The sequence below is a fragment of the Orcinus orca genome, chromosome 3 (genome assembly GCF_937001465.1).
Source record: "Orcinus orca chromosome 3, mOrcOrc1.1, whole genome shotgun sequence".
Lineage (NCBI taxonomy): Eukaryota > Metazoa > Chordata > Mammalia > Artiodactyla > Delphinidae > Orcinus > Orcinus orca.
In genome coordinates this window covers 30574895-30597705 of record NC_064561.1, presented here as the reverse complement: position 1 = coordinate 30597705, position 22811 = coordinate 30574895, and the positions used below count along the sequence as shown (strand labels likewise).

Here is a 22811-nt window from a genome sequence, read left to right as displayed (position 1 = left end):
TGCCATAAGACATTGGAACATCTTTACTTTGACTCTACCAGGGCTCCCCATGCACTCTCACCCTCTGGGAGGGAGGAAGTCTGAAGGAAAATGTTATTCATAGCCCAGTACTGTTACCATTAAAAGCAAAAAAAAAAAAAAAAAAAAAGTTCTAGACACTCAGTAATGGCAAAAACGGTGGACTGATTTTTACCCCAAAATAACAGTGCTGTTGAAACGGACAGAATCATCCCACTGGCAGCACGGCTAATCACTCCTTATCACTAATCACTGGAAATGCAGTGATTCATTTCTGCCTTGCCCGAAATTGAGCCATCAGGGTAGGGAATTCTGCCTAAAACTCGAGCATGCAGACCAGCACCCTCCCCTACCTGGCCTACTGGCTGAACCAGCCATATGGATTCTTGCTATATATATTTTCCTGTGTCTGCAAGTGGCAGACTCAGGTCTCCGCCTCAGAAAAGGTCCAGTTGTAGCAGCGGTAAAAAGAGATGCCTTCAGGTCACGAGTCAAGACTTTTAAAGGCGGCCCTGGTCATCTGGTCATCAGACAGGGGCTTGCTCAGCCTGGGCCTCTCATCTGGACTCACCTCCACACCAGCCCATTTCCATTTCTTCCTTTCTTGCCTCCCCACGACAGCGGTCACTTGCAGATAGAGCTGTTACCTCCTCTGTAAAGGGGCTGCTGTCTCTTTGGTCCCTTCTGAATAGTGTTCTCATTACGCCGTAAGATGCTACAGTGGTTGACCAGGGGAGGCAAGAATCTCTCCACAGCTTCAAGTTTGAGGCCATTCTTTCCCCAAACAATCAATGCTTCTGGGTTACTTAATCTTTTCGGTAGCTTCTAAATGGAGGATGTGGTTTCTCCTTAGATTTAATCAGCGGTGTCCCAAAGACAGTATGTGTATCACACCTGTCCCCTGCTGGGCCAGCAGCAGTCATTTCTAACCAGTCTCAGGATTTCTTGTCATTGAGCCTGGAGGCAAACTCAGTGCCTCTCACCTCAGTCCTTCAAACCCCTTGCAACTCAAAGTTATGGTCCAAGCAACATCAGTATCACCTGGGAGTTTGTTCCACAAGTAGCTTCTCAGGCCACCTCTCCACCACCCTCCCCCACCGAACTACTGAATCAGAATCTGCCTTTTAACCAGATCCCTGGGTATTTCGCATGCACGTAAACGTTTGGGGAGCATTCTCCCAAGTAGCCACCGTGATCCGTAGAGTAGCATGCCCGATGAAATCAATTTACCCATAATTTCCGGTCTAAATTTCCCCATCCTTCACGGCTTCTGAATTGCCATTTAGGGAAATGGAATAAATTCTGTCCATTTGAGCACTTGGTCCTAAATGGCCAACTCATGTGTTCCCTTCCCCTTTCCTTCCTCCAGTCCATGGTCCTCCTGCTTCAGAGTCAGCGTCAGTACATATTCGAGTACGACTCCTCTGAACGCCTCCACGCCGTCACCATGCCCAGTGTCGCCCGGCACAGCATGTCCACCCACACCTCCATTGGCTACATCCGCAACACTTACAACCCGCCTGAAAGCAACGCTTCGGTCATCTTTGACTACAGTGATGACGGCCGCATCCTCAAGACATCCTTTTTAGGCACTGGGCGCCAGGTATTCTACAAGTACGGGAAACTCTCCAAGCTATCGGAGATTGTCTATGACAGTACTGCCATCACTTTCGGGTATGATGAGACCACCGGTGTCTTAAAAATGGTCAGCCTCCAAAGTGGGGGCTTCTCCTGCACCATCAGGTACCGGAAGATTGGCCCACTTGTGGACAAGCAAATCTACAGGTTCTCTGAGGAAGGCATGGTCAACGCCAGGTTTGAATACACCTATCACGACAACAGCTTCCGGATTGCAAGCATCAAGCCGGTCATAAGTGAGACTCCCCTTCCTGTTGACCTCTACCGCTACGACGAGATTTCTGGCAAAGTGGAGCACTTCGGCAAGTTCGGAGTCATCTATTATGATATCAACCAGATCATCACCACGGCTGTGATGACCCTCAGCAAGCACTTTGACACCCACGGGCGGATCAAGGAAGTCCAGTACGAGATGTTCCGGTCCCTCATGTACTGGATGACGGTGCAGTATGACAGCATGGGCAGGGTAATCAAGAGGGAGCTGAAACTGGGGCCCTATGCCAACACCACGAAGTACACCTATGACTATGATGGGGATGGGCAGCTCCAGAGCGTGGCCGTCAATGACCGCCCGACCTGGCGCTACAGCTACGACCTCAATGGGAACCTCCACTTGCTGAACCCGGGGAACAGCGTGCGCCTCATGCCCTTGCGCTACGACCTCCGAGATCGGATAACCAGGCTCGGTGACGTGCAGTACAAAATTGACGACGATGGCTATCTGTGTCAGCGAGGGGCCGACATCTTTGAGTATAACTCCAAGGGCCTTCTAACGAGAGCCTACAACAAGGCCAGTGGCTGGAGTGTCCAGTACCGCTATGACGGCGTGGGGCGGCGGGCTTCCTACAAGACCAACCTGGGCCACCACCTGCAATATTTCTACTCTGACCTCCACAACCCGACTCGCATCACCCATGTCTATAATCACTCCAACTCGGAGATAACCTCGCTCTACTATGACCTCCAAGGTCACCTCTTCGCCATGGAGAGCAGCAGTGGGGAGGAGTACTATGTTGCCTCCGATAACACAGGGACTCCCCTGGCTGTGTTCAGCATCAACGGTCTCATGGTCAAGCAGTTGCAGTACACCGCCTACGGGGAGATTTATCACGACTCCAACCCCGACTTCCAGATGGTCATCGGCTTCCATGGGGGACTCTACGACCCCCTGACCAAGCTGGTCCACTTCACGCAGCGTGATTATGACGTGCTGGCGGGACGATGGACCTCTCCAGACTATACCATGTGGAAAAATGTGGGCAAGGAGCCGGCCCCCTTTAACCTGTATATGTTCAAGAGCAACAATCCTCTCAGCAATGAGCTGGATTTGAAGAACTACGTGACAGGTGAGGACCTGGCCACCTCAGTTGGGCAGTGGCTCCCCGTGGGGTGGTGGTCCCAGTAGACTGCTGGGGATTTCAAAACGAGGTCTTATGTCCGATGCTAGGAGAATCCTGGAGGGCTGTGTGCGCCGGCAGGACAGGATCTAGAGCAGTCAAGTGACGGTAGTACAGAGCAGTCATCAGGTCTATTTGAACGTGTCCTGACCACTTTCAAGTCCATTCAATTGAAATAACTTTTACAAGAGCCCTTACTACCCCAAAAGAGGAAAGCGGCCTTATGAAGGGGGAGAGAATGGGACTCCGGTCTCAGGAGTACCTCATTCAGATTCCCTCTCTTCTATTTATAAGCTAAAGGACCTTGGGCTAGTTGTCCAGTATCTCTGAGCTGTAGTTTCCTTTTCTGCAAAAGGGCACTAACAAAGTCATCTCACAGAGTGATCGTAAGAAGGAAATGAACTTATATAGGTAAAGTCTAGGGCCTGGCACTTAGACCGAGGATGTTCACAAAAGGGTATCTGCTCACCAGATACATCACCATTGCTAGTGAAGCAATGAATGAGAATAGGTACTGAAATGACTGTGACCCAGTTCCCGACCTCACGACCAGGCTGGTGAGATACAAATACAAATAACCAATGATAATGCAAAGCAGAATTAAGTCTGTGCTACCATATAGGTGTTTGTTCAGTTATTTATTCAACAAGCATTTATAGTGGGCCAGCATGCTACATTCTGGGGATACAATGATAAGCAAGACAAACACTCTTCTCTCAAAGTGGTGTGTGTGTGTGTGTGTGTGTGTGTGTGTGTAGCACACGTGCAGATGACTTCAGATTTGAAAATTTTGACATAGTACAGAAGAGCCCCGTGTCAAACTGGGCTGGAAGGACGAGGGGGATCTTGTTTGGCAGAAACAAGCTCAAGGCTGAAGAAAGACTATGAGCAGAAGTCAAAAGGACAAAGAAAGCTTGGACACGGGTGTGGACAGAGGGGCCAAGGAGGGCAGATAATCTACTTCCTCGTGATAAGTGAGAAATTGGTAAAAGGAAACATCCATCTATTTCCATCCATCTCCATCCATCCACCTATTCACGGATATTTTCGTCTAATACATAAGTACTAGAAATGCAGTGGAGGGCAAGATAGAGTCCCTATCTTCAGGGAAATCTGGATGGATGGATGGATGGATGGATGGATGGATGGATGGATGGATGGATGGATGGGAGGAAAAATACCAACTTTCAGCAAGGAATCTGGAGGCATCTCACCTGTACATGCATTGTAGAGGAGTAACAATGGGGACCCCAATTCCAAGCCCCCCCCAAGTTCCAGGAAACTCTTGGCCAATGGGCCAGGAAAGCATCAAGCCCAAGGGGTCCCTACCCTCAGGTGGCCAGGGATCACTCGTCCACCCCCAAGATTGGAAAGAAAGCAGCAGCTCCTTGGAACACAGGGCTGCCCTCAGTGTCCCATGCTGCGGAAAGAAATAGATGACCCTAAAGGTTAACTTGTGGCCCTGCTATGCCTCACTGACAAGTCCCAGAGCCTTTGAAGTTGAACCCAGCATCCTCCTACAACCGAAGCAGCTGCTACCTTTGGAGTGCAGGAGTTTCGGCCAAGCTAGTTCCCTCCCGGTCTCCCCAGTGCGCCTCGTCAGGAGGCCCTGCCATGCTACTCCGCCAGGGCATCCTCTCTTCCCCAGGGCTTGGCAGGGTTTGTGTCCCCCGCCAGTTCACTGCAGTTTCAAATTAAAGGACCTCTCGGGAAAGTACACACCCATATGTATATAGTTTCAAATAATGATAAAGCAGGGAAGATAAATGAAGTAGGGAAAGAGTTAGAGAGTGGTGGGAAGTGTCTTGTATCTTTAGGGCACTCACAGATAGGTGGCATTTGAGCAGAGGCCATTAATGAAGTGGGGGAGGGAGAGGAAGCGCATTCCAGCCAAAGGAAACAATGTGAATGGGGAGGCAGCCCATGCCTATCTCAGCCATAGGAGAAGAAGACCCTGCCCCGCAAGAATGCGCTTCCCAGAGCCTGGCTTGGCACTGGATACCCTAGGGATGAATCAGCCAAAGGCAAATAAAAAGAAAGCCCTCCGCGTGGGATGAACACACGCCCACAGCTGCCAAGACCCACACAAAATCATTCGCAGAGTACAGCGTGCCTCCCTGCCCCCCTCAGCTACTCTCCTGGTCCTCCTGAAAGGACAAAAAGAAATTCGAGTTTTCTGAATAGCAAGATGGCTTTCCTCGTTCCAGTGCTTCATGGAGACTCAATAAACGGGCATCAAATCAAGTTGAACTAAGTCCAACAAAACTGAATCCAGAAAACATTAGAAAGAATCTAAAATAAAAGGTAACGTTAGAGAAGCTGCACGCATAGAGCTGATGTCTGCAGTCAAAGCAAAGTCAGAGGGGCTGCCGCTCAACGTGAGATGACCCCTGGAGACTGCAGCCCAGAAGAGAACACCAAGTCACGCTCCGCCATTCGGATGTTGGCGAATCTGTAAACCCATCTTTATGCGTCTTGATTTGCATCGTAGGAGATGAGCAGAGGGGTTGAACTTGCAGCTCACAATTGAAGAAGGGATTAAGATGTAGTCGGCAGGAGCACAGTGGACAGAACTACTGTCTCTCTGGTGCTCAAAAGCATCTTTGCTGTTTGGAAACAGAGCTCTCTGAATGCAAGAGACAGCTGCTGAGGCTGGAGGAGGCTGTGTCCTCCCCCACAATGCTGGCACAAAGGAGAGCAGCAGAGAATACCCGTTAGGAGCTCAAAGACATCTGGGCTGGACACAGCTGTATCTGCCAAGGGGGGGTAAGGGAGGGCAAGAAGTGGTTCCTTTCCCACTCACGGGCTCTAAAGCTGCACCCTTTTTACCAGTTACTGTTTAAGGTAATATATTGATGACTGATATATCTGTGATACGAAAGATACTAGAGGAAAGGATATAAAAGACAGACTGAGAGATACAGACCCTCTCCCCAAAAACCTGCAGTGCCCTGGGCTTTTCCAGTGACAGTGAGTCCCAGGAAACTCCTCAGTCCTGGGCAAACCAAGACCTGTGCTCAGGCCCAAGCCTGGCCCGTCCTCAAGCCGGTTCCTTCTGATGTTAGAACCTGAATACATCTCCAGACACCAATTCTGGCCTTGCCAGTCACTTGCTGTGTGACCCGTACGAATGCCTTAACCTTTCTGAGCCTTAGCTTCTTCACTGGCAGCACTGTGCCAGTCACAGCACTCACCCTGCAGTGCTGTGAAAAGTAAGTGAATCATGACACATAAGGCACCTAGCCCTGGGCAAAGGCTTATCAATGGTAGGAATGCATTTGTTACTTGTAAGCAGCTATGCACCTGAAGACAGGGAGTTTGTAGGTGAGGAGTGAAATTGCCACCTTTGTGTAATTCTCTGGGGTTCCCAGGGGTCTCCAGCTCCACCCTGAAACAGATCCCAACTCTGCTCTGAGTGGCATTGCTTTGGCAAATCTGAAACCCCAAATTTGGAGGTAAGCGAACCTCCCATATGTCACCCACGATGACTCAGGTTGGCTTCTCCCCGGCTGTCTCTGGGCTTACAGACCCCCAGGCACACATGAAAGTGAAGTCGAATTTTGTGGAGTTTGATTTCCCTAAGTGAGGAGGGAGGCCCAGCCTCCTTCTTGCTTTACTCTCTTCTCTCTCTGCACTTACCACCTGGGCTGCTGTGCTGACAGCGTGCGTTAGAGAGAGCGTGCGGGCTTCAGCTGCCCATGCTGTGAACAACATGGGGCGGGGGAGTGATGGGCTATTAGGAGGGGCCACATCGCCACTCCTACCTCAAGGACTTCCTCTCGACAGATTGTTTAGGGAGGCTGTCACCAGAGACAGCCAGTGACTTTGAAAGGAGGAGGGGTGTTTGTGTGATGCCAGAAGTGCCTTCTGCAGGATGGAGGAGACAAGCAACTTGAAGAAACATTTTTCAGAAGAGAGTTAGACTTGGAAACCAAGCCATGTTAGAAACTTAAAAAGATAGAACAGATAGATGACATGAACTATTACTGTTCATGGGAGCAGCCATTAAAATGTCTGGTCCCAAAGGCAGGAGGTTGTTAACATCATCTCCTGGAGACTAGGGAGGGATCCCTGCAGGGGAGAGATCAAGTTGGGGAGAGTCTGTTGAGGGCAAAGACCTCTCTCTTGCCTTTCTTGGGATTCCCTCCATATCCCTGGTGAAAGATGGGCTGAGTTTATACGTTGTTCAGATGAGGTATTAAATAACATGGAAACACAGATGGGAAAAGTTAGTTTCTCTTCAGTGATCTTTTTATTCTCCCAATTCGGCAGAGGAGAAAGCCTCCACTTGATGCTGGTGTGTATGTAACACCTCGTTAACGCTTCTCATCTCCCTTTTTAACAGAGAGAGCAGGTCTAAGACTCCCCGGGTAGCAGGTAACAAAATCGTGCTCCAGCTTAATTGCGTTGTTTTGTTTTAATTTTACAGTTATTTTCTGTTTGCATCAAGTGAGAGTGCTCTCCCACTTAGGGTAGTGACATAAAGTTTCTTTTTTATAATGGATGTGCTTAAGTAGACAAAGCAAAACAAGTACAGGTGATCCCCGGATATGGCAAAACCACCATGATAGGTGATCATGACGGGTAACCGCAAATACCCAAAGTCTGGTAACCGCACTGCACAGCGTTCACCACCTACTTCGCACAGAGGTGCTCTGTGGACATATGATCGTCGCTAGACCAAAGCGAGGCTTCTGTCTGCTTGATGCTGACACACTTTTTAAGGCAATTTCAAACCTGTATCCTTAAGTGACTTTTTTTTATTGATGTATAGTTGACTTACAGTATTACATTAGCTTCAGGGGTATAACGTAGTGGTTCAATATTCTTATAGATTATGCACAAAAGTTATTACAGTACTACTGACTATATTCCCTGAGTTGTACATTACATCCCTGTGACCTATTTATAACTGGTAGTTGTAGCTCTTAACCCCCTTCACCTATTTATCCCGTTTCCCAACCCACCTCCCCTCTGGCAACCACCTGTATCTGTATCGGAGTCTGTTTTGTTACATTTGTTTGTTAGTTTTGTTTTTTAGAGTCCACATTTAAGTGAAAACGTATGTTATTCGTCTTTCTGTAACGTCTTTCACTTAGAATCTCCCCCAGGTCCATCCATGTTGTCACAAGGGGCAAGATTTCACTCTTTTTTATAGCTGAGTCATGTTCCATTATATATGTATATAACCACATCTTCTTTATCCATTCATCTGTCCATGGACACTTAGGTTCCATATGTTGGCTATTGTAAATAATGCTACGATGAACATGGGGTTGCATATATCTTTTCAAATTAGTGTTTTCTTTGGATAAATACCCAGGAATGGAATTGCTGGATCATATGGTAGTTGTATTTTTAATTTTTGAGGACCCTCCATACTGTTTTCCATAGTGGCTACACCAATTCACATTCCCATCAACACTGCTCGAGAGGGCCCTTTTCTCCACATCTTCACCAACTCTTACTGTTTCTTGTCTTTTTGGTGACAGTGATTCTGACAGGTGTGTGGTACTATCTCACTGTGGCTTTTATTTGCATCTTTCCGATGATTATTGAGGTCAAATGACTCTTAAATGGGCTATCGCTAATACGTGTACTTGCCACGTCATTCAAGGAACTTGTGCCTAAGGCTGATAAACACACTGTGGATTCCAGAATCCCTCTCATTAGAGGGTCTTCTAGGCCTGTATGTTTAGTAGTGAAGTCAGCATTAAACCCCTCATAGCAGTCCCAGGGCAGGAGGTGGGTAGACCTTACTCAGCCCCTTCAGAAGCATCTTCTCAAGCAGGTACAGGTAGTTCCTCTGTCACACACACTACTCAGGGTGGCTTTTGCCACATATAGTCAGTGTTTGTTCATCCACTCCATGGATACTTATTGAGCACCTATTTTGTGCTAGGCCTGGGGAGACATCAGTGAATGAAACAGATTTTTTAACTCCGGGTCCTGATGGAGCTTACATTCTCGGTGAGGGAGACAGACAATAAACAATAAATGTCATAAATGCCCAAATGAGACACATGTTCAAGTGTGGTAACTGTTTTGGGGATGGGGGGATGAGTGGAGGAAGCGGACTTGGGATTGCTGGGGGTGGGAACAGGCAGGGGTTAAACATGAAGTTGGCCTTATTGGAGGCAACATCTGAGCAAGACTTGAAAAAGGGAAGAGTGAGACAGCCAGAAGATACCTTCAGGGAAGCACACTCCAGGCAGAGGGCTTGCCTGTATAAAGGCTCCGAGATGAGTGTGCACCTGGCATGTTCAAGAAACGGCACAGAGGCTGGAGCTGAGTGAGCAAGAGAGAGAGAGGAGGAGAAGACGAGGTCAGAGAGATCACGGGCAAGGTCCTTAGAGACCATTAGAAGGACTTTCACATTTTCATTGAGAGAAATGGGGGATCGCTGGAGTGTTACAAGTAGAGGAATGGTAAGGGCCTTTTCCATGTCTAAAGGTATGTGGAGCACAGAAGTGAAAGCAGGGAGGCCAGTTAGAAATCAAGGCAAGAGATCATGGGCCAGGGCTGAGGTGGTGGAAATGGTGAGAAGTGGACACAGATTCTGGTCTATTTTAAAAGTGAAAGTAAAGGATTTAACCATAGGACCCAGCAATTCCACACCTAGGTGTATACACAAGAGAACTGAAAAGAGGTTTTCAAACATCAGTTTGTACCATCATCAGAAAGTCTACAAATAATAAATGCTGGAGAGGGTGTGGAAAAAAGGGAACCATCCTACACTGTTGGCAGGGATGAAAACCGGTGTAACCACTATGGAGAACAATATGGAGGTTCCTAAAAAAACTAAAAATAGAACTACCATATAATCCAGCAATCCCACTCCTGGGCATATATCCAGAAAAGATGAAACTATAACTCAGAAAGATACATGCACCCCAATGTTCATAGCAGCACTATTTACAATAGCCAAGACATGGAAGCAACCTAAGCCCATCAACAGATAAATGGATAAAGATGTGGCATATATATACAATGGAATATTACTCAGCCATAAAAAAGAATGAAATAATGCCATTTGCCCCAATATGAGTGGACCTAGAGATTATCATACTAAGTGAAAAAATCAGAGAAAGACAAATATTATATGATCCTACTTACATATAGAATCTAAAAAATAGTACAAATTAAGTTATTTAAAGACAGAAACAAACTCACAGACAGAGAAAAAAACTTATGGTTACCAAAGGGGATGGGAGGAGGGAGGGATAAATTAGGAGTTTGAGATTAACAGATACACACTACTATATATAAAAGAGATACACAAAAAGGACCTGCTGTATTGCACAGGGAACTATATTCAATATTTTGTAATCAGCTATAATGGAAAAGAGTTTGAAAAAGAATATATATGTAGAGCCCCTCGATTCCAGACAAGATGGCGGAGTAGAAGGACTTTCACTCACTTCTCATGAAAACACCAAAATCACAACTAACCGCTGAACACCAAAATCACAACTGCTGAACAACCATCAACAAAAAAGGTATTTTACCTACCAAAGACAAGAAGTCTCAATGAGACAGGAGAAGGGGTGCTTTCACTCTATAATCAAATCCCATACCTGCTGGGTGGGCGACCCATGAACTGGAAAATAATTATATTGCAGAGGTTCTCCCACAGGAGTGACTTCTGAGCCCCATGTCAGGCTCCCCAGCCTGAGGATCTGGCAACAGGAGGAGCAGCCCCAGAGCATTTGACTTGGAAGGCCAGAGGAGCTTGAGTGCAGGAGCTCCACAGGACTGGAGGAAACAAAGACTCCACTCTTGGAGGATGCACACAAGATTTCACATGCACTGGGCCCAGCACAAAGCAGTGACTCCATAGGAGCCTGGGCTAGACCTACCTGCGGGTCTTGGAGGGTCTCCTGGGGAGGCGGCAGTTGGCTGGGGCTCACTGTGGGGGCAGGAACACTGGTGGTGGAGGTCCCAGGGAATATTGATTGGTGTGAGCTCTCCCAAAGGTCACCATTTTGGCACCGAGACCTGACCTCACCCAACAGCCTGCAGGCTCCAGTGCTGGGACGCCTCAGGCCAAACAACCAGTGGGGTGGGGGAGAGAACACAGCCCCACCCATCAGCAGACAGGCTGCCTAAAGTTGTACTGAGCTCACAGCCACCTAAAAATATACCCCTTGACACAGCCCTGCCCACCAGAGGGACAAGCCCAGCTCCAACCACCAGTGTGCAGGCATCAGTCCCTCCCACCAGGAAGCCTACACAAGCCTCTGGACCAACCTCAGCCACCAGAGAGCAGACACCAGAAGAAGGAGGAACTACGAACCTGCAGCCTGCAGAAAGGAGACCACAAACACAGGAAGTCAGACAAAATGAGACAGCAGAGAAATATGTTTCAGACAAAGGAACAAGATAAAAACCCAGAAGAACAAGTAAATGAAGTGGAGATAGGCAATCTACCTGAAAAAGAATTCAGAGTAATGATAGTAAAGATGATCCAAGATCTTGGAGAAAGAATGGAGGCACAGACTGAGGAAACACAAGAAATGTTTAACAAAGACCTAGAAGATTTAAACAACAAACAGAGATGAACAATACAATAACTGAAATGAAAAATACACTAGAAGGAATCAAAAGTAGAATAAATGAGGCAGAAGAACTAATAAGTGAGCTGGAAGAGAGTGCTGGAAATCATTGCCATGGAATAGAATAAAGAAAAAAGAATAAAAAGAAATGAGAACAGTCTCAGAGACTTCTGGGACAACATTAAACACACCAACATTCATATTATAGAGGTCCCAGAAGGAGAAGAGAGAGAGAAAGGGCCCAAGAAAATATTTGAAGGGATTATAGCCGAAAACTCCCCTAACATGAGAAAGGAAACACTCGTTCAAGTCCAGGAAGTGCAGAGTCCCACACAAGATAAACCCAAGGAGGAACACGCCAAGACACATATTAATCAATGACAAAAATGAAAGACAAAGAAAAAATATTAAAAAGAAGGGAAAAGCAACAAATAACATACAAGAGAATCCCCATAAGACTATCAGCTTATTTTTCAGCAGAAACTCTGCAGGCCAGAAGGGAGTGGCACGATATATTTAAAGTGATGAAAGGGAAAAACCAACAACCATGAATACTCTACCCAGCAAGGCTCTTGCTCAGATTCGATGGATAAAGTAAAAGGTTTACAGGCAAGCAAAAGCTAAAAGAATTCAGCACCACCAAATCAGCTTTACAACAAATCCTAAAGGAACTTCTCTAGGCAGAAAAGAAGGCCACAACTAAAAACAAGAAAATTACAAATGGGAAAGCTTACCGGTAAAGGCAAACATAAAGTAAAGGTAGGAAATCATCCACATACAAATATGATATCAAAACCAGCAGTCGTGAGAAGAGCAGAATACAAATACAGGATATTGTAAATGCATTGGAAATTAGAAGACCAGCAACTTAAAACAATCTTGTATACATATAGACTTCTATATCAAAACCTCATGGGAACTGCAAACCAAAAATCTACAATAGATACACACACACAAAGCAATCCAAACACAATACTAAAGATAGTTATCAAATCACAAGAGAGAGAACAAAAGAGGAAGGGAAGAAAAAAGCCCTACAAAAGCAAATCCAAAACAATTAACAAAACGGCAATAAAAACATACATATCGAAAATTACCGTAAATGTAAATGGAGTAAATGCTCCACCCAAAAGACATAGACTGGCTCAGTGGATACAAAAACAAGACCTGGATATATGCTGTCTACAAGAGACCCACTTCAGATCTAGAGACACATACAGACTGAAAGTGAGGAGGTGGAAAAGGGTATTCCATGCAAATAGAAATCAAAAGAAAGCTGGAGTATCAATATCAGACAAAATAGACTTTAAAATAAAGACTGTTACGAGAGGCAAAGAAGGACACTACATAATGATCAAGGGATCAATCCAAGAAGAAGATATAACAATTGTAAATATATATGCACCCAACATAGGAGCACCTCAAAATATAAGGCAAATACTAACAGCCATAAAAGGAGAATCAACAGTAACACAATAATAGTGGGTGACTTTAACACCCCACTTCCATCAATGGACAGATCATCCAGACAGAAAATCAATAAGGAAACACAGGCCTTAAATGACACATTAGACCAGATGGACTTGATATTTATAGAACCTTCCATCAGAAAGCAGCAGAATACACATTCTTCTCAGGTACGCACAGAACATTCTCCAGGATAGATCACATCTTGGGCCACAAAGCAAGCCTCAATAAATTTAAGAAAATTGAAATCATATCAAGCATCTTTTCCAGCCACAATGGCAAACATCCTAAAGATGCTACCAGAAAACTAGTAGAGCTCATCAATGAATTTGGTAAATTTGCAGAATACAAAATTAACACACATAAATCTGTTGCATTCCTATACATTAACAATGAAAGATCAGAAAGAGAAATTAAGGAAACAATCCCATTTACCGTCACTTCAAAAGGAATAAAATACCTAGGAATAAATCTACCTAAAGAGGCAAAAGACCTGTACTCTGAAAACTATAAGATGTTGATGAAAGAAATCAAAGATGACACAAACAGATGGAAAGATACACCATGTTCTTGGATTGGAAGAATGAATATTGTGAAAATGACTATACTACTCAAGGCAATCTACATATTCAATGCAATTCCTATCAAATTACCAATGGCATTTTTAGAGAACAAGAACAAAAATTTTTAAATTTGTATGGAAACACAAAAGACCCCCAAATAGCCAAAGCAGTCCTGAGAAAGAAAAACGGAGCTGGAGAAATCATACTCCCTGACCTCAAACTATACTACAAAGCTACCATAATCAGAACAGTATGGTACTGGCACAAAAACAGAACTATAAATCCATGGAACAGGATAGAAAGCCCAAATATAAACCCACGCACCTATGGTCAATCTCCAACAAAGGAGGCAAGAATAAACAATGGAGAAAAGACAGTCTCTTCAATAAGTGGTGCTGGGAAAACTGGACAGCTACATGTAAAAGAATAAAATTAGAACATTCTCTAACACCATACACAAAAATAAACTTTAAATGGTTCAAAGATCTAAATGTAAGGCCAGATACTATAAAAATCTTAGAGGAAAACATAGGCAGAACACTCTGAAATAAATCACAGCAAGATCTTTTTGGATCTACCTCCTAGAGTAATGAAAATAAAAACAAAAATAAAAGGGACCTAATTAAACTTAAAAAGCTTTTGCACAGCAAAGGAAACCATAAACAGAATGAAAAGACGACCTACAGAATGGGAGAAATTATTTACAAATGTAGTGACCAACAAGGGATTAATCTCCAAAATATACAAACAGCTCATACAGCTCTATATCAAAGAAACAAACAACCCAATCAAAAACTGGGCAGAAGATCTAAATAGACATTTCTCCAAAGAAGACATACAGTGTGGTCAAAAAGCACATGAAAAGATGCTCAACATCACTAATTATTAGAGAAATGCAAATCAAAACTACAATGAGGTAATCACCTCACACAGGTCAGAATGGCCATCATCGAAAAGCCTACAAACAATAAACGCTGGAGAAGGTGTGGAAAAAAGGGAACCCTCCTACATTGTTGGTGGGAATGTAAATTGGCACGACCACGAGGAGAACAGTATGGAGGTTCTTTAAAAAACTAAAAATAGAACTACCATATGCCCAGCAATCCCACTCCTGGGCATATACCCTGAGAAAACCATAATTTGAAAAGAGACACACAGCCCAATGTTCATTGCAGCACTGTTTACAATAGCCAAGACATGGAAGTAACCTAAATGCCCATCAACAAAGGAATGGATAAAGAAGATGTGGTACATATATACAATGGAATATTACTCGGCCATTAAAAAGAATGAAGTAACGCCATTTGCAGCAACATGGATGGACCTAGAGATTATCATACTAAGTGAAGTAAGTCAGACAGAGAAAGACAAATATCATATGATATCACTTATATGTGGAATCTAAAAAAAAAATGATACAAATGAACTTACTTGCAAAACAGAAACAGACCCACAGGCTTCAAAAGCAGACTTGTGGTTGCCAGGGGGAATTGTGGTGGGGAGGGATAAATTAGGAGTTTGGGATTAACATATACATACTACTATATATAAAATAATCAACAGGGACCTACTATATAGTACAGGGAACTCTACTCAATATTCTGGAATAACCTATATGGGAAAAGAATCTGAAAAAGAATGGATATATGTACATGCGTAACTGAATCAGTTAGCTGTATACTGGAAACTAACACATTGTAAATCAACTATACTCCAACATAAAATAAAAATTAAATAAAGAATACATATGTATGTATGTGTATAACTGAATCACTTTGCTGTACACCTGAAACGAATGCAACATTGTAAATCAACTACACTTCATTTTTTAAAATGCTATCCTAAAATAACAATAATAAAATCCTGACAGTGAATGAAGAAAACTCAAGAACAATTTGTCCATGATATTCATAATAGCATCCATAATAGTAAAAAAAAAAAAAAAAAGGTGTAAACAACTCAAATAACCATTAACTGATGAATGAATAAACAACATGGGGTATATCCAAATAACAGAATGTTATTCAGCTATAAAAAGGAATGAAGTGCTGACATAGGCTACAACATGGATGAACCTTGAAAACACCGTGCTAAATGAAAGAAGCCAGACACGAAAGGCCACATATTATATGATTTCGAAATATCCAGAATAGGCAACTCCATTGAGACAGAAAGCAGTGTTGGTTTTCAGGGACTGAGGGTAAAGGAGAATGCAGAATGACTGCTAACAGGTATGCGGTTTCTTTGGGGGTGATGAACATGTTCTGGAATTCAATAGAAATGAAGGTTGTACAATATTGTGAATGTACTGGAAGCCACTGCATTGTGTACTTTAAAATATTTAACATGATGAAGTTTATGTTACGTGAAACTTACCTCAATTTTTTTTTTTTAAAGTAAAGGACTTACTGATGGTTTAGACATAGAGAGTGAGAAAAAGGAAGAGGTCAAGGATGGTAGCTGGAAGGATGGAGTTGCCGTAACCTGGGATGGAAAAGACTACGGCAACAGGTGCGGGGGAGGAAGATGAGTTCAGTTTTGGTTAGAAGTCTGAAGTGTAATTACATACACTAGTTTGGAATTGAGGGAGAGGTCCTGGATGGAGACATACATTTTGGAGTCAGCATCTGCATGTAAATGGTATTGAGGGCTCTGAGGGTGCATAAGATCACCATGTCTGGAAGAGTAGATAGAATGCAAAAGAAGTTCACAGACTGAGTCTAGGACATCCTGATATTCAGAGTAGGGAGATGAGGAGGAACCAGTGAGGGACGAGGGGTGGCCACAAAGGTGAGAGGGGGACAAGGGAGTGTGCTGTCAAGAAAGCCAAGACAAAGAGAGACACGGGAGTGTTCAAGTTGTCGGATAAATTCTGATAGGTCAAACAAGATGAGGACCACAATCAGCATTGGACTTAGCAACACAGAGGTCATTTGTGACCTTGACGAGAGTTGTTTTAATGAGTATCTGGGAGCAAAGCCTGATTCAGAGGAGATGAATGGGAGTCAGTGAGTCTAGAAAATTATTTTGAGTTTGAGAAGTTCTTGTAAAGGGGGTGAGACACGGGTGGTGGCTAAAGGGAGAAGGACGGACAAGAGAGGGATTTTTTTAAAGGTGGATTTTTAGTGGCATGTTTGTACGCTGATGGGGTTCATCCATTGGAAGAGGGAGTAAATTGATGGAGAGAGAGAGTTGCTGGAGCGCTGCCCCTGAGTGGGCGAAAATGAACGTGAGCTGGTGCACAAGTGGAGGGTTGATTCCAACAGCTCATCTAGAGTAACAGGAGGAAGGCGGGAATACGGGTGCAGATGCTGGTAGGCTGATAGATATGATGAGGGTTTAGGGACATTCCCCTCTGGCCTCATCGGTTTTCTTAGACTAGAAATTAAGGTCATCTGCTAGAGCGCAGAAGGGAAAGCAGGTGTGGGAGGTTTCAGGCGAGATGAGAAGAGGTTAAATCATCCAGGAGAATGGGAGAAGGACTAAATGGAGGAAGGGGATGTAGTCAGATTGCCAGGGAGCAGGAAGGCACAATTGGGGTTCATTGACAGGAATTTAAAGTAACGCCAGTCAGTGTGGTTACATTCCTTTCTGCTGCCACATTCAGCTGCACAGGGATAAACATGGAAAAGGCAGAGCCTTCCATGATTTAACCAAAATTGTGATTTCACCAAGCAGGTGTGATGAAGGGGCAAGGAGCTGAGATGATACACAAGGGAATAATTCTAACGATTGCCCATGGAATGTGTGCTAGGTGAGAAGAGAAGAGAGACCAAGAAGCTGAGGGAGGGAAAAGAAGTTTAGGGTAGGTTGAAGGTCCTAAGGAGAGGAGAGGCTTGGGGAGTATGGGTGTCAGGTTACAAAAAGCAGTAAACTAGAGAGTCCAGGTGGTGATCAGAGGGTGATGTACATGAAATTGAGATAATGGGGGGGTCAGAATTATTGATGATAACAAGGTCCAGAGGATGAGGAGGAGAGTTAGTAGGGGGAGGATCACCAAAAAAATAAGAGGCCAGGCTGCTGGAAGGATCGACTGCTTGTCTAATGAAATTACTAAGAAGGAATTCAGGAACAGAGACGGAGAGAGTGACAGTGGAGCAGACTCAGTCTTGAGCCCTTGCAAGGAAGGGCAGTTGTCCTCTGAGCATGCAGAGCTCTCTCTTGACCTCTCTTTGAAGCGTAGACACCTGAGGAAAGGGTCTCAGGAGCCAGATGACTGTCTGCGTTCCATACACTCAGGGAATCCCCTTTCTATAATGAGCCAGCCTCAGTGCAGCAGCAACCCGCCCCCCACCGAGGTCCTGCACAGTGTTAATCATCACGTCTGCATGTAGCCAGTCGTTGTGTCTCTAGCCTCTAAGCACATTGACTGCCCCGTAACAGATGCTCCCTTAAATACTTGCCAAATGAAGGAGTCCATATTTATTGAGCAACCCACGTGCCAGGCACTATGATAAGCCCTTGACATGGATTTTTCCCGTCAATCCTCACGACAGCCCAATGCGATTAGTACAGTTATTATCCCAATTCATATCTGAGGAACCTGAAGCTGAGAGAGGGTCAGGAACTTGCCCAAGGTCACACAGCAAGGGCATCGAAAGTAGATCTATCTTACTCCAGCACCGTCCTAAATCACCACATGGGGAGGGCTGAGTGGGGGTCAACTGACCAAGCTTGGAAGGGCATCTACTTCCGAGAACCCAGGTAAGCAGCTCTGGGTCCGGGCCAGGAGACCTTCACAGGCTCTTGCCTCCCTCTCCTGCTGGACTCCATACACAACCCCCCATTTTATTTTGTTCTGTCTCCAAGATCCTCTCTGGCTTTCCATCCATCATGATTTCAGAAATCTTTATTTTCGTTTCCACCGTAGATGTGAAAAGCTGGCTGGTGATGTTTGGATTTCAGCTTAGCAACATAATTCCCGGCTTCCCAAGGGCCAAAATGTATTTCGTGCCTCCGCCCTATGAGTTGTCAGAGAGTCAAGCAAGTGAGAACGGACAGGTAAGTGGAGGTCCTTGCCAAGAATCCGATGACCATCATCGTTCCCTTTGGCAAACAGAACCATGTTGGAGCCAAGGGCATGTCAGTAGCGGAGGAAAACATCGGAGCTGGGTATAAAAGGGGTGTGAAACGTGGTGACTTCGCAGGACAACGAATGTCAGTACTGTTACTTGTCTGGCGCAGCACGTATTTCTTCCCAACCTCAATTATTACCTTAATTGTGGTATCATTATCTGTTCCGTGTGTACCCTTGAGTCACTCCTTGATTAACCACAGCATTGAGAAATCTAGCAGCAACCTACCATCTGTGCTGCCTGTAAGATCATAACCCTTTTGGCTTTTATGGGACGTAATAAAACGGTAGTTTGCAGTTTCTGTCCCATTAAAGAACATTTTTATGCCTTACATAAAACCTCAGCGTTTTATGGCCCAAATGTATACAGATTGAGTTTTCTGAACATAATCTGTGCTTGGGTTTCTTGGTGATGACCGAGACGGTGGTTTCAATTTGGGTACCGCTGAGACCTCGGCCACACTGGACAGGGGATATCTGTGTTCAGATATCCCCAGCTACAGAACCTGTGCTCGGCACAATAAAAGTCTGAAAGGTCTCACCTGCTCTGAATAATCGTCCAGACTGTGTCACTAGAGAGAGACCAGAGGAGCTGCTGGGTAATTGAGAACAGCATTCTCACAGTTCTGCCCGTGGGGACCACTCGGGGGATGAATAGCCATCATTTCGCTCATTTATCTAAGTGCTGTTACCTCCCAAGCACAGCCTCTTCCATTATCCCAGCCTGTCCCCCAACCACCAATTGAGGTGAGCTGTAATTTGTGAGTAGAGAACTCAAGGCCAAGGAGATAATGGGGATTTCATCCCTCTGCAGAAGCAGGGCTAGGATCCAAAGCAAATGACTCAGAAAGCCCAGGGATGGTCCCTCTAGCCCACGAAGCCAGCATCTGTTATTCCAGTGCTTCTCAAGCATTCATACGCACGCACACCAGCTAGAGTGTCTTGTTAAGCTGCAGCTTCTCACTCGGTGGGTCAGGAGGGAGGCCTGAGATCCTGCTTTTCTAACAGGGCGAGTCCTGGAGATGTCTCAGCTGCTAGCCATACTTTGAGTAGCCAGGTGCTAACCCAAGGAAGTTAATGAATAACCAGGGCACTGGCCTCAAAGAGAGGTAGGTCGCAGCAGCGGGGTTCACAGCTGCTCAGACAAACACCCTGCCCTTCAGGTCAGGATATTCCTGGGTCTGAAGTGTGTACGGCAGCTGCCGGATCATCAGCGGGCAGAGTGACTCTCTCTTCCGCAGTGATGGAGAGCCATGGTAAGTGGGTAGGCCTGGGTGCAGATACCAGCAATGCGGTACTCCTCCGTACCTCCACACAGTTACAAGGTGGAGAGGCCATAGCATCAGAGCACTGGAAACCTGCCAGTGTGTCCTAGTTCCAAAAGGTAGGACTATCTTAGCTCCTGTCATGACAGACGCAAGACATATTCTTGCAGGAGAGTCCCAGCCTTCCTCTTTCTGACCCTTTGTCGCTGTGTTGCCCAGCCCGTACACACAGCGGCCCAGCCCACCTTCTCGGCTTTCTGTGTTTTCTTATGCCCACAGCTCATTACAGGTGTCCAGCAGACAACCGAGAGGCACAACCAGGCCTTCATGGCCCTCGAAGGGCAGGTCATCTCTAAGAAGCTTCACGCCAGCATCCGAGAGAAAGCAGGCCACTGGTTCGCCACCACCACGCCCATCATCGGCAAAGGCATCATGTTCGCCATCAAAGAGGGGCGGGTGACCACCGGCACGTCCAGCATCGCCAGCGAGGACAGCCGCAAGGTGGCATCCGTGCTGAACAACGCCTACTACCTGGACAAGATGCACTACAGCATCGAGGGCAAGGACACCCACTACTTTGTGAAGATCGGCTCGGCCGACGGCGACCTGGTCACCCTGGGCACCACCATCGGCCGCAAGGTGCTGGAGAGCGGGGTGAACGTGACCGTGTCGCAGCCCACGCTGCTGGTCAACGGCAGGACTCGAAGGTTCACCAACATCGAGTTCCAGTACTCCACGCTGCTGCTCAGCATCCGCTACGGCCTCACCCCCGACACCCTGGACGAAGAGAAGGCCCGCATCCTGGACCAGGCCAGGCAGAGGGCCCTGGGCACCGCCTGGGCCAAGGAACAGCAGAAAGCCAGGGACGGCCGAGAGGGCAGCCGCCTGTGGACTGAGGGCGAGAAGCAGCAGCTTCTGAGCACGGGGCGTGTGCAGGGTTACGAAGGCTATTACGTGCTTCCCGTCGAGCAATACCCCGAGCTGGCAGACAGTAGCAGCAACATCCAGTTTTTAAGACAGAATGAGATGGGAAAGAGGTAACAAAATCATGTGCTGCCATTCCTCGTCTGGATGGCTCAGCGGGAGTCACTGTTCTCTCCTCTCCTAAGGAGATGAAGACCTAACAGGGGCACTGAGGCCGGGCTGCTTTAGGACACCAAGTGGCAAGAAAGCTCACATTTTTTGAGTTCAAATGCTACTGTCCACACGAGAAGTCCCACCTCCCGAAGTAGACTAAAGCCCGGCTGCAAATTCCTGAGGAAAAACAAAACAGACGAATGAACGATCACACAACCATGTTCCGAGTTCCCCTAAAATATGACCCACTTGTTCTGGGTCTACACAGCAAAGAGATGGAAAGAGACGCAAAATGTCCAAAAGGAAGAACAGACACACGCACAACATGAAGAAAAAAAAAAAAAACCCACACACATACACACAAACACACCGACCGCAAAACAGAGACGTGAAGACGAGAAGGCCTCATCTTCTAATACCTCACTCATTCACACGTGAGCGACACACAGCCGTCCATGAGGGCCAGCATTCCAGGACCAGTTGAGGACAACAATTCAGACTGCTGGTTGGACAGATACTACAGACGTTTTCCTTCACAAATACAGGTGCATTTAAACCACGACTTTGGGGGTGATTTGTGTGTAGCGACTGGGGGGGGGATAAAAGTGAAAGAGTGAGCACTGGAAATACTTTTTAAAGAAAAAAAAAATATAAGAACACAAGAAAAGAAAGGAAATGGATATCAAAGCGAAATAATACCGTTCAGCACTTAACTCTCAGGTCCCGATCTAGTCTGGCCTGAGCTAATTTATTTGAGCGCAGAGTGTAAAATTCAATTCCAAGGGTGGCTATAATCACTACAGATAAATTTCATATTCTTTTGTCTTTGAAGATTCCATTGTGGACAGTAATACGCAGTTACAGGGTGTAGTCTCTTTAGATTCTGTAGTTCGTGGGTATCAGTGGCAGTAGAGGTGTGGGCATCGTGACACTCTTTTGCTAACGGGCACCACTTCAGATCACCCTGTACATACCTAAGCCTCAAGGCACAATCACTGTTTGAGATTTAAAACTATTAGTGTGTTTGTTTGGTCCAGAAACTGAGACAATCACATGACAGTCACCACGAGGAGAGAAAATAAAAAATTTTAAAAACCCACAAAAAGGAGAAAAAAAAGTTTAAAAAAAAAACAAAAAAAATGTCTAATAAGAACTTTGGTACAGGAACTTTTTTGTAATATACATGTATGACTTGTTCATCGAGTTTTTATATTAATTTTAATTTGCTGCTAAGCAAAGACTAGGGACAGCAAAGATAATTTATGGCAAAGTGTTTAAATTGTTTATACATAAATAAAGTCTCTAAAACTCCTGTGGACACTGGTCTTCTGTGTAAATGCTTTGAGGTGAGGGCCAGGTCAAAGTTTCTGGAGGAAAGGGGAGCTTCTCAAGATGCTGAGGCAGAGACGGAATTGTGAACTTACGGAGGAGCTGCTGTTACAGGCACCCCCTGCTCCCCAAGCTGCTCTAAATTCTAGAGTGACCTCTCCCTACATCTGCAGCCCCCGCCCTTCACGGAGCAGAGACGGGAAGGAGACTGTGGGCCTGGGGCTGGTGGGTGGCGAGGCCCGGATGGGTCCCTCCAGCATTCCCGGGACAGTCAGGCTTCTCCCTGATGCCATGTTCTAGTTCCAGAAGGTGCTGCCAGAAAACTGAAGGCAAACACTCTCCCCACATGAGAGGACGTGCCTGTAGTTTGTGTGGCTCTATGTGTGCGTTCATATGTGTGTGTGTGTACTTTCTTCCAGACTGGATCA

General features: G+C 45.6%; 1 protein-coding gene across 13 annotated transcripts in view; it reads left to right on the top strand.

Moving 5' to 3' along the window:
• Positions 1 to 22372, top strand: part of TENM2 (teneurin transmembrane protein 2) — a 713065-nt gene extending 690693 nt beyond the window's left edge. For all 13 annotated transcript variants that reach the window (XM_033432114.2, XM_033432113.2, XM_033432112.2 and 10 more), the window contains 3 exons: positions 1388 to 3002; positions 18509 to 18639; positions 20257 to 22372. In XM_033432114.2, the coding sequence (XP_033288005.1) occupies positions 1388 to 3002; positions 18509 to 18639; positions 20257 to 21018 (2508 nt within the window). In that variant the 3' untranslated portion in view covers positions 21019 to 22372. The remainder of the gene's footprint in view (positions 1 to 1387; positions 3003 to 18508; positions 18640 to 20256) is intronic.
• Positions 22373 to 22811: the final 439 nt, after the last annotated feature.